This window comes from Bufo gargarizans, chromosome 11, assembly GCF_014858855.1.
Source record: "Bufo gargarizans isolate SCDJY-AF-19 chromosome 11, ASM1485885v1, whole genome shotgun sequence".
NCBI classification, from domain to species: Eukaryota; Metazoa; Chordata; class Amphibia; order Anura; family Bufonidae; genus Bufo; species Bufo gargarizans.
Window position 1 is genome coordinate 100108306 of NC_058090.1, and position 11501 is coordinate 100119806.

Here is an 11501-nt window from a genome sequence, read left to right on the forward strand (position 1 = left end):
GTGGGATCTTATGTCCTGCAGGTGGGCTCTTATGCCCTGGTGGTGGGCTCTTATGTCCTGGTGGTGGGCTCTTATGCCCTGGTGGTGGGATCCTATGCCCTGATGGTGGGGGGATCTTATGTCCTGGTGGTTGGCTCTTATGTCCTGCAGGTGGGCTCTTATGCCCTGGTGGTTGGCTCTTATGTCCTGCAGGTGGGCTCTTATCTCCTGGTGGTGGGCTCTAATGTCCTGCAGGTGGGATCTTATGTCCTGCAGGTGGGCTCTAATGTCCTGCAGGTGGGATCTTATATCCTGCAGGTGGGCTCTTATGTCCTGGTGGTGGGCTCTAATGTCCTGCAGGTGGGATCTTATGTCCTGCAGGTGGGATCTTATGTCCTGGTGGTGGGCTCTTATGCCCTGGTGGTGGGATCTTATGTCCTGGTGGTGGGATCTTATGTCCTGGTGAATGGCTCTTATGTCCTGCAGGTGGGATCTTATGTCCTGCAGGTGGGCTCTTATGCCCTGGTGGTGGGCTCTTATGTACTGGTGGTGGGCTCTTATGTCCTGGTGGTGGGCTCTTATGCCCTGGTGGTGGGATCCTATGCCCTGATGGTGGGGGGATCTTATGTCCTGGTGAATGGCTCTTATGTCCTGCAGGTGGGCTCTTATGCCCTGGTGGTGGGCTCTTATGTCCTGGTGGTGGGCTCTTATGCCCTGGTGGTGGGATCTTATGCCCTGATGGTGGGGGGATCTTATGTCCTGGTGAATGGCTCTTATGTCCTGCAGGTGGGCTCTTATGCCCCGGTGGTGGGCTCTTATGTCCTGCAGGTGGGCTCTTATGTCCTGGTGGTGGGCTCTAATGTCCTGCAGGTGGGATCTTATGTCCTGCAGGTGGGATCTTATGTCCTGGTGGTGGGCTCTTATGCCCTGGTGGTGGGATCTTATGTCCTGGTGAATGGCTCTTATGTCCTGCAGGTGGGATCTTATGTCCTGCAGGTGGGCTCTTATGCCCTGGTGGTGGGCTCTTATGTCCTGGTGGTGGGCTCTTATGCCCTGGTGGTGGGATCCTATGCCCTGATGGTGGGGGGATCTTATGTCCTGGTGGTTGGCTCTTATGTCCTGCAGGTGGGCTCTTATGCCCTGGTGGTTGGCTCTTATGTCCTGCAGGTGGGCTCTTATCTCCTGGTGGTGGGCTCTAATGTCCTGCAGGTGGGATCTTATGTCCTGCAGGTGGGCTCTTATGCCCTGGTGGTGGGCTCTTATATCCTGCAGGTGGGCTCTTATCTCCTGGTGGTGGGCTCTAATGTCCTGCAGGTGGGATCTTATGTTCTGGTGGTGGGCACTTATGTCCTGTCCTGGTAGTGGGATCTTATATCACTGATGACAAGCACTGGCTGTGAAAGTAGCCTACACTTTGGGCGTTGTCTCTGTGGATCTGTCCTCGGGCAGTTTACATGGAGCTGGTACAGGGTGTGGCATCCGGCAGGTCTCTCAGTCAGAAAGGGGTTAAGTAGGCAGTGGTCCCTCGCAGATTTGGAGAGTCTGTGATAGGACATCCCACAGCAATCATGGCCAATGAGGAGTGTGCGGGGGAAGGGCGCCCCCTCTGGGTCAGGGGATGCCCCGGCAGGAGCCGCCTGTCTATATAACAGCGAGGACTCTGCTCTGACTGACGCACTCTGAACACTGCTCTGCGCCCGAGTCTGAACACTGCTCTGCCTCCAAGCTGGTAGGTGCCTCATACCTCCCTCCAGATCTGTTAGATCTGTCTGCTCCCCTCCTGTATACCGTCTGTGCTCTCTGCTCCGCTCCTGTATACCGTCTGTGCTCTCTGCTCCGCTCCTGTATACCGTCTGTGCTCTCTGCTCCGGTCCTGTATACCGTCTGTGCTCTCTGCTCCGGTCCTGTATACCGTCTGTGCTCTCTGCTCCGCTCCTGTGTACCGTCTGTGCTCTCTGCTCCGGTCCTGTATACCGTCTGTACTCTGTGCTCCGGTCCTGTATACCGTCTGTACTCTCTGCTCCGGTCCTGTGTACCGTCTGTGCTCTCTGCTCCGCTCCTGTATATCGTCTGTGCTCTCTGCTCCGCTCCTGTATACCGTCTGTGCTCTCTGCTCCGCTCCTGTATACCGTCTGTACTCTCTGCTCCGCTCCTGTATACCGTCTGTGCTCTCTGCTCCGCTCCTGTATATCGTCTGTGCTCTCTGCTCCGCTCCTGTATACCGTCTGTGCTCTCTGCTCCGCTCCTGTATACCGTCTGTACTCTCTGCTCCGCTCCTGTATACCGTCTGTACTCTCTGCTCCGGTCCTGTATACCGTCTGTACTCTCTGCTCCGCTCCTGTATAGCGTCTGTGCTCTCTGCTCCGCTCCTGTGTACCGTCTGTGCTCTCTGCTCCGCTCCTGTATACCGTCTGTGCTCTCTGCTCCGCTCCTGTATACCGTCTGTGCTCTCTGCTCCGCTCCTGTATACCGTCTGTGCTCTCTGCTCCGCTCCTGTGTACCGGCTGTGCTCTCTGCTCCGCTCCTGTGTACCGGCTGTGCTCTCTGCTCCGCTCCTGTGTACCGGCTGTGCTCTCTGCTCCGCTCCTGTATACCGGCTGTGCTCTCTGCTCCGCTCCTGTATACCGGCTGTGCTCTCTGCTCCGCTCCTGTATACCGGCTGTGCTCTCTGCTCCGCTCCTGTCTACCGGCTGTGCTCTCTGCTCCGCTCCTGTGTACCGTCTGTGCTCTCTGCTCCGCTCCTGTATACCGTCTGTGCGCTCTCTGCTCCGCTCCTGTATACCGTCTGTGCTCTCTCTGCTCCGCTCCTGTGTACCGTCTGTGCTCTCTCTGCTCCGCTCCTGTGTACCGTCTGTGCTCTCTGCTCCGCTCCTGTGTACCGTCTGTGCCCTCTGCTCCGCTCCTGTGTACCGGCTGTGCTCTCGCTTAGCTGGAAGGTTTTATGGGGGCGCACATGCATGCGGTGGCCGTGGTCCAGGTGGGGTGCGCTCTGCAGTTTGTATTACCGATGCTCGTCCCCTATGATTTCTCTGTATAGCCCGGGCGCTGCTTGTATGCCGTCATTAAACCCTCCTTCACGGAGTGTCTGTCCATCGGCTCGGCCTCCCATCACTTGGGGCAAGATTCCATTTGCTGGCCTGGTCCTGTATCTTAACACCCTAGCCAAAGGAGAGGTGCTTGTTGGTGCCCCTGGCACTCAGCAACTGGTACATGCCCCACCCCCCCCCCCCTTCCAATTAAAGCGGTGCCATGTTGATACCTGGTTCCTTCGTTCTTGATAAATGCTTCCTGTTATGTAAGTAGAGACTCGGCATGGAAGATGACCGTTATACCGCCCCCTGCTGCGTGGCACAAGGCGCTGGTTGTGCTGGCGCCATTGACCGCGTGTCTGTGCTTTTTCCTTAGATAACAATGGCTCTCCAAAGTGTGATGGTCACTCTGATGAAAACTTTTGATAGTTATGCAAAGGGCGATGGAGACAGCGGCACCCTGAGCAAGAGCGAGCTCATCAGCCTGGTCCAAAAAGAGTTCCCAGCTCTGTGTGTAAGTATGTCCCTGGGCCCAGCCCCCACACTGGCTGCTCCACATAGTACTGGATACTGTGACACTGAGTAACACTCTACCCGTCTTACCACAGGAAAGTCAAAATAAGGATGAAATTCTCAAAGGAATTTTTGGACAGATGGACATGGACGGTGACAACAAAGTCAATTTCAAGGAATTCATCATCTTTCTGGCCTGTCTGACCATCTCCTTAAAGGAAAGCCTCTAAATGCGGAGGGCAACGAGCGGAGATGTGTTCTATCATTGTAATATCTGTCAATAAAATGTTCAGACTCGTTATCGGCTGATTCATTCTGTTTTATATGGGTCACCCCTCCGCACCCCCCCCCCCCCCAAAGGTCAAATGTAGATACAAGGTAGTCCCACAACCAGCAGTAACACGGCTCATATGTATTACAGAGGAGCGTGGTGGCTCAGGGCATAGGTGGTGGCTTGGGGGATGAATGATGGCTAGTGGTGGTGCAACGGGTGCCTCCCCCTCGGGCCCTCTGTCATGCATCCCAGGTGTAGGAAGTGCCGAGTGGTATAGCCTAATGTTTCTGTGTGTCACGCTGCTCCTACCTGGATATGGCTGAACCCCAGGCTTTGGCTCCGAAGCAATAAATAGGGGGAATAATTGAGGGATAAAAGAATAACTGGAGTCCAGACCTTGAGATGAATTTCAATGGCGGCTTTACTTTGCATTAACGTTATCCAAAACAGTTTACAGGCTTTGTCTTGGTTCCAGCAGGCTTTAGCATGAAACTGGCAGGCAAACTCCACTCTGCTACATCTGTTTCTCTCTGACTCTGCTGTACTGGCTGGCTGTATAACTCTTCTTTATGCTGTGCTTCACTTTTGTAGTCTGACTCTAGGTTCTGCCAGGGAACTTTCCTTTTGGCTCCTGAGGCGTCAAGCTTTGGCGTCCATGGCCAGCAGAGTTTATGGTGCTCTGGCTTGTGTGGGCACGTTCAGCAGAGACGTGCCCCTGCACACCTTCCCTTAGTAGGGGGTGAACTGAACTGGTCCCCACCCTTCCTGCAGGAAGTAGGACAAGCCCACGTCTCTCCAGAGGGGGGTTAGAGAGAATGGAACTTTTCATTTGATTCTAAGTATAGCTCTGCCGTGTTTGCTGCCACCTGCTGGTGAACCAGGCACATTACATGAACAGTTACATATCCTTACAAATGCAGAGTGTGGAGGACCTGGAATAAATGCATAGGTTAGCATGAGGTTAGACCAATAAAGACAGTAGCAAGGTGAAGGAGTGGTAACACCACTCTGGGGTGTTGTGGTGGCTTGGGAGTTGAAGGTGCTCCTGCTCTCCGGCTGCCCTCTCCTGTCTAGCCTAATATTGAATGTAGATTGTTAGCCCCAGTGGGGACAAGATTTATGGTGAGCGTTGATGGCCAACATTCAGGCCAGAGAAGTAATGTTTCTCCTTGTTGAGAACGGCAAGATGGCCATTATAAGCCAGGCAATGCTCCCTGGGGAAAAAAGTAAGCAAAATAAATTTCCAGGAAGACGGCTATTTTGTAGTGCCACCTACAACATTGAGGCTAGCCACTACCAATAGAAGGATCTAGGTAGACCATCTTCCAGGAGATCCTCCGGTTATCAGGACCTGAGGAATATAAGATCTGAGTGATCCCGAGCAGACAGGGACTTATTGTGCTACATGGCAGTAGATATGGAGCTCCTCGGCCCATGCACTGCATGCCATCGCTCCAATACGATAAAAAAGAAACCGAACCAGCGCTTGCCTCTGGTTGTGACCTACAACTAGAGGTACTGAGGAAAACTGCCCAAAAATTACATCATGTCCTACATAAGGATGACTAAACCAATCTTCCCAGATTCTCCCCTTACTAGCTTACCTACAACCTCCAAGTCTAAGGAACATTCTGATCATATCAAGTTCAAGGCCATAAAGGGACCCATCCCTGTAATTTAAGAAGATGCAAAACCTGTTTCCATATAAAGACAACAGATAAGATCCAGGTCCCCAACACACAGCAGGAATATAAGATCCCTGAGACATTCACATGTTCTACATCTAATGCGATTGATCTGATTCTCTAAACTAAATGTCCTGTTGGAGAAACAGGACAGAAACCCAATGCAAGGATGAGGTCCCACCACCGCAGAAGAAGCATTTCTGTAGCCCAGGACACATGAAAGTTCTCATATTAAAAGGTAACTTCAAATCCCAATGAGCTCGAAGAATTTTGGAATACAAATCTATAACACTGCTTGACACTTTGAATACTGGACTGAATTTGTTCCCGGGGTTTAAGACACTACAAGATCTAAAGAGTCTTCTATAGACATAGTTGGGGCACCAGGTCTCTGAGAGAACATCAATTTAGAGACCATAAAACTTTCACACCCCTCATCTGTAAGATAATTAAGGACTCGTTCTCCAGATCTTTGATATTCTGTTGTTTTTCAAATGTCCATTCATTCCCCCAGATCTCTGATCTTATTGTAGATATAGTGCTGTTTCTTCATACATCCTTGTAGTACGCCTGATGAAGGGACTGGTGATGTCTCGAAAGCTTGCTATCATCATTACTTCTTCACAATACTCTTGTCTGTGAAGGTTCTCATTTATCCAGCTCATGGTATATCTGTAAAGAATAAATCAAGGCAACTGGACGTCCTGTAGATTTCTTGAAAACGTTTCACTCGTTCTTCCAACGAGCTTTCTCAATTCTGAGTCACTGTACAAGAATTCTCTGTACAATACTCTTATTTTCTCTAAATGAGAGCACTAAACATCGCTTCCCATCGTACCATAACCCGAGGCCTACAGTGCCCTCTGCTGGAGGATCCTCACAATTACACTCCAGTATGAGACAGTGATTTCTGCCTCCAAATTATAGAAAGTGACTTGCTGATCAGTATGTGACAACCTAAACCCCCCGCTCCCCCCCCCGTTAATTTTTTTTATCTCCAGATGTCTACTGGTCTGCATGGTTCTGACCAACCTGCCAGGAGCAGACTCCATTAGGGTGTCACGAAGGCGGCCCAACATCTAGTAGTGGGACCCGCGCTTACAGCCCTGCACCATCCCGATTGATTGGCATACGCAAGAGAACACTACAACTGTAGGTCCACCATTGGAGCCCATTCTCTTCACAGGTGCACAGGTTTCGGACTGGGGTTTATTGGGTCCTCAAGAGAAACCTAAGAAAAGTCAGAACAAACACTGAACCTAAACTGAGTGGAACAAGGCCAATTACAATGTGCATTGGTTATAGTACAATGCGTAGGTACATTACGAAGTGCAAAAATTGAAGAAAACTCTTCAATGGGGATCAAACAAAGGAACAGGGAGAGCACCCAACAAGGAGAGCCTTAAATCCATAACAAATTAGAATTTCCTGTACATTTTCCAGGCCTCCCATTGTTTTTGAAACCTACTAATAGAGCGGTTTTCCCAGGCTCAAATCTAGAAAGGCTATCAACCTTCTGACGGAAGCTCAGTGGAGAGCCATTAACGTGGGATCAAAACAGAAACCTATTCTTGAGGACAACTCCCTTATCATCAATAAAGTCTAACAGGTTTTGAATCAAAGAAATTCATCTCCAAGGCCCATCATGGTATCAGGGCCTGGGCCCACTGAAGGTTCCTTTGGGACTCTGGTGGACCATCCAAAGATAAGCAATACGTCAAGCATCCAGAAATAAAAATGTCTTCTTTATTAGAAAAAACATAAAACATCCCAGATGTATCCTCACCACCATCGCCATGCTCAACAAACCTCCAACACCTTTCTGAGGCACATTATGGGGTAAGGTGCGCATCACACCCAAAGATTAAATATGTAGAAAGGCCTAATGATTGGGGTTTGGCCGGTTATGTGATATATATGTCATGCTGAGGTGTACTTCCACATACTTCTCAGGGAGATATGCAGCAGGAATATTAAAATTCAGATTAAAAATATTGGAGGAGATTTACTAAACTGGTGTAAAGTAGATCTGGTTTAGTTGCCCATAGCAACCGATCAGATTCCACCTTTCATTTTTGACAGATCCTTTGGAAAATTAAAGGTGGAATCTAATTGGTTGCTATGGGCGGCTAATCCAGTTTTACTTTACACCAGTTTGATAAATGACCCCATAGTATATAATAAACAGTATATAATATCCCCCACCTATTTACAGGTTACTCGGAATGATACCTTCATTTTGTTTTTTTGAGATTGAAACCAAACAGATATTTTATATATAAATTAAAGCTCCCACACGCCTCCCTCCCAGTGCAGTGCCATTATTCTGGCCACTTCTATGTCTGCAGTGCGTAGCTCATGAGGGAAGTCCGTGGGTTATGTAAGGTGTGGTAGGCTGTCTGCACACACATCCCTCACCGCTATCATGGGTAAAAGGGGTGATCTTGTGAGATGGAGAAGCAGTCACCATTGTCTGAATACTGTGTATAAGAATACTGATTCATTAGCACTGTCATTCTGTGTTTTGGCCACTAGATGCCGCTGTTTCTTAACACAGCTAACATTGTGCAAGTATTTGAATATTTAATTCTAGGTGGAGACTCTCTCGGTCTGGAGAGGAAGCAGAGCAGCAGACATCTTAGGAGAGAGTCAGAGGGGCTGGAGAACAGAATCTGGTCGCATCCAGGCGTCAAGGAGTCCTGGAGGGGCCGGTGTTGCAGCTCAAGGAGGCTGATTGCAGTCCAAGTCCCAGAGTCCGTCTGGAGAAAGATGATCTGTCTGCATCCAGGTCTGGAGCGTTCTTCAGCGAGCTGCAGTTGAGTGACCTCACCGTTTGTTCCAGAACCAGATTCTGTTCCGAGGAAAGAGCATCGATTTCAGGAAGCTGATGAGAACTGAGGAGCAAAGTTACAAACCCTGCAGGATCGCATGTTGTGGCAGGGACTTGTTCGTTCCAGAGCCACCAGCGGATACAGTACAGACCCGGGTCAGTAAATTTGTGCACGCACCTCATAGAAGTTTTGGCGCCTAGAGACTGAGTTATGGCCTGTAGTTAGCTAGTTAGGGGCTCTATCTTGTGTCAGGCCGAAAGTGTTGTTATCATTCATCCAAGGAACTCCAGACAGTTTAATGTGTTTGCCCAGGAGTGATTCTTAGGTACATGCTACGTTATCAGTTAAGGGAAAGGGGGGAATTCTGTGTAATGTAAGTTTGTAAGCTCTTGTGTTGCACCGCAGGCTAACCCGTCCTACGCACCCAAACAGTTATTCGCATTTTCTTTAGGGTAATAACAAGTATGGCGAGGCAGAGTTAGCTCTGCTCGCAGTAGGTAAATTGCTCAAGTGTTTTCCGGCTACCATCGGAGGGCGCCGTGCTGTGCGGCACAGGGGTCTCAGCCTCCGGGCTGAGTGTATGTAATCTAAACTTATGTTCACTTCATTTGGGGTTGTGTTTGATAACCTGTTACAGTAAAAAGTCTGTTTTACAAAAGCTGGTGTCAGAGTTGCTTTTCTCGTTCTTCGCTGTATCCTGGGGAGCCCACCCTGGTACACGACTTACAACTTATCAGATATTTCTTGTCTTTCGGGCCCCAAGTGGCGGTATTTCTGAACTTGCGCAGTGTGAACTGTTCTCTGCTGCTGTGGTGAAAGTGAATGGTGAGAGGACAAATTGAGCTATTGTGAATAGGAGACGTGGAGACTGCAGAGACCATGTGCCACTGATGTGAGAGGTGAACTGCAGCTATGAAGGTGCGTAGGACACGTTACAGTGGAGCAGATCACCCCCAAAATAATCCAGGGGGCACCAGACATGTGTATATCCCCACAGTTCAGCTAACCCTACTGTGTATGGGGCTTCGGAGAAGTTGGACAATCACCGCACCTCAAATAGTGAAGCTGCATCGGCAGAAACTACTTCAATGTTCGCGGCAGTATCGGAAGTGGACTGATCGGTAAAGAGTTGTCTTCTCTGATGAATCCCATTTTCTGCTTCATGGATCGGATGGACGTTGGGGTGTCAGGAGAGAAACATCAGAGAGGGAACATCCTGCAACCATTTCTGGAAGAACAGAAGCTGGTGGTGGCAGCATCATGGTCTGGGGAGGTATTTGTGGCATTCTCTGGGCCACTCATTCATGGGGAAGGCTCTCCACCGATTTCGGTCTGACTCCATCCTGGCAGATCATGTACACCCTAAATGCTGATTGTCTCCTCTGGGCAGATGGGATCTTCCAGGGAGATAATGTGAATGTGACATGTCATCCGTCTAGAAATGTCCAATATTGGTTGGAAGAACATGGCCAAGACTTCCAAGTCCTACCTTGTCCCCCAATTCCCCAGACTTAAACCCAATTGAGCATCTGTGGGACCACCTCGATGGCAGTGTTCACTCTATGGATCCTCTAGACCCCCTCTATCAGCTGTGGGACCACCTTTATGATTGTGTTCACTCTATGGAATCCCCCACGTCCCCTCCAGCATCTGTGGGACAACCTCAATGGTCATGTTCGCTGTATGGATCCTCCAGCAGCTGTGGGACCACCTCTATGGTCATGTTCGTTCTATGGATCCTCCCCCACATCCCCTTTAGCAGCTGTGGGATACCCTGCATAGTGCCCTGGAGCAGGCACACTCTGAAGTCTGGACATTTGTGGACATTTTTTCCTGTTTCCCCCATGCAAAGGTATAAACTTCTTACTTTATTTCTTTTTAAAGGGTTAACTTGTACTGTTTAATACTGTGTTACTGCATCCTATATGTATTAATGCTGAGAGACGTTTGGGACTTTAAAGAAGAAACTGGTAATTTTCCACAGCTACCATAGAGTTTAAAGAAGGCTTAACCCAGACTTGTTTACCACTAAAACCAGACAGACTGATCTTCTGACTGTCTGGTTTTAGCTCTGTTATTATGTCTGGAAACTTGCTTTTGTCTGGAAAAACTGTGGTGTCATTGCCATTGAGTATCATTGAAGCTCTAATGTAAGTCTATGACAGGCGGTAAGTGTAACATTGTATCTGTTTGTGCTGAGTTTCTTCACTCCACCCCTCCCACTAGAAGGTTCTAGTTCAGCCAGAATCTGTATATAAGGAGAGCAGTCAGAGCCCCTAGTATTCTGCAGTTAGGGACCAGTGCTTGGAGGGGAAGACTCAACCAGTCGGCATGAGTGACCAGAAGAAGATGCTGAGATGGGGACGCTGAGCCATAGACCATCGGTCACCTGCCCTGTGACTAAGATGCCACCCTGACTACTGAGCTACAGACCATAGGCCTCCAGCCTTTTGGCCTTATGATGCCAGAGAGCGTAGCCAGTTTCTGGATGATGAAAACCCTTCTCGAGACCTAAATCCAATTGAGAACCTCTGGGACATGATGTATCAGTGCATCCAATGCCACCTAGTAGCGTCACCGACTGTCCATGAGCTCACTGATGCCCCGATCCAGGTCTGTAAGACACCCCCCAGGACTCTATCTACCATCTCATCAGAAGCATGCCCTGAGATTGTCACGATTGCATACTAGCACATGGGGGCACATCTTGTCACAACCACCAGGTGGCAGCAGTGGCTCCATTATGGAAGGTTTGTTCACTGGAATATACACCAATCAGCCATAACATATGGCGGGTATTATGTAGCCCTCCTTTCTGACCGTTCATGGGCTCCTTAAGACCTCTGAGGTGTCCTGTGGTGTGATCTGGGCTCTCACCACAGGTCACACATGTATCTTCATCCATTCACCTCATGTCTTCACCTGTAATATTTGACATATTATCATATAGCACTAACATATTCCATAGCGGAGCAGAACTGTGGATTTTGGTGGTATTTCAGGTGGACTGTACAGAGCGAGCCCGGAAGATTTCTCAGCTCGTCCTTGCAATTTATGACTTTTTGGTGGCGCTCCGCATAAAGCCGTAGTACCAGCCCCTGATTATATCAGATCTGCGAGAAAGTTCTGATCTATATGTGTCATCATGGAGGAGATTACCATATGACAGCAGCCATTGTCCTGTGTGAAT

The 11501-nt window shown here is 49.3% G+C and overlaps 1 protein-coding gene across 1 annotated transcript; it reads left to right on the forward strand.

The window, feature by feature from the left end:
* Positions 1–1549: 1549 nt before the first annotated feature.
* Positions 1550–3822, forward strand: LOC122921985 (protein S100-G-like). Its single transcript, XM_044272362.1, has 3 exons — positions 1550–1708; positions 3385–3522; positions 3617–3822. The coding sequence occupies exons 2-3, from the start codon at positions 3391–3393 to the stop codon at positions 3749–3751; spliced, it is 267 nt and encodes an 88-aa protein (XP_044128297.1). The 5' UTR covers positions 1550–1708; positions 3385–3390; the 3' UTR covers positions 3752–3822.
* Positions 3823–11501: the final 7679 nt, after the last annotated feature.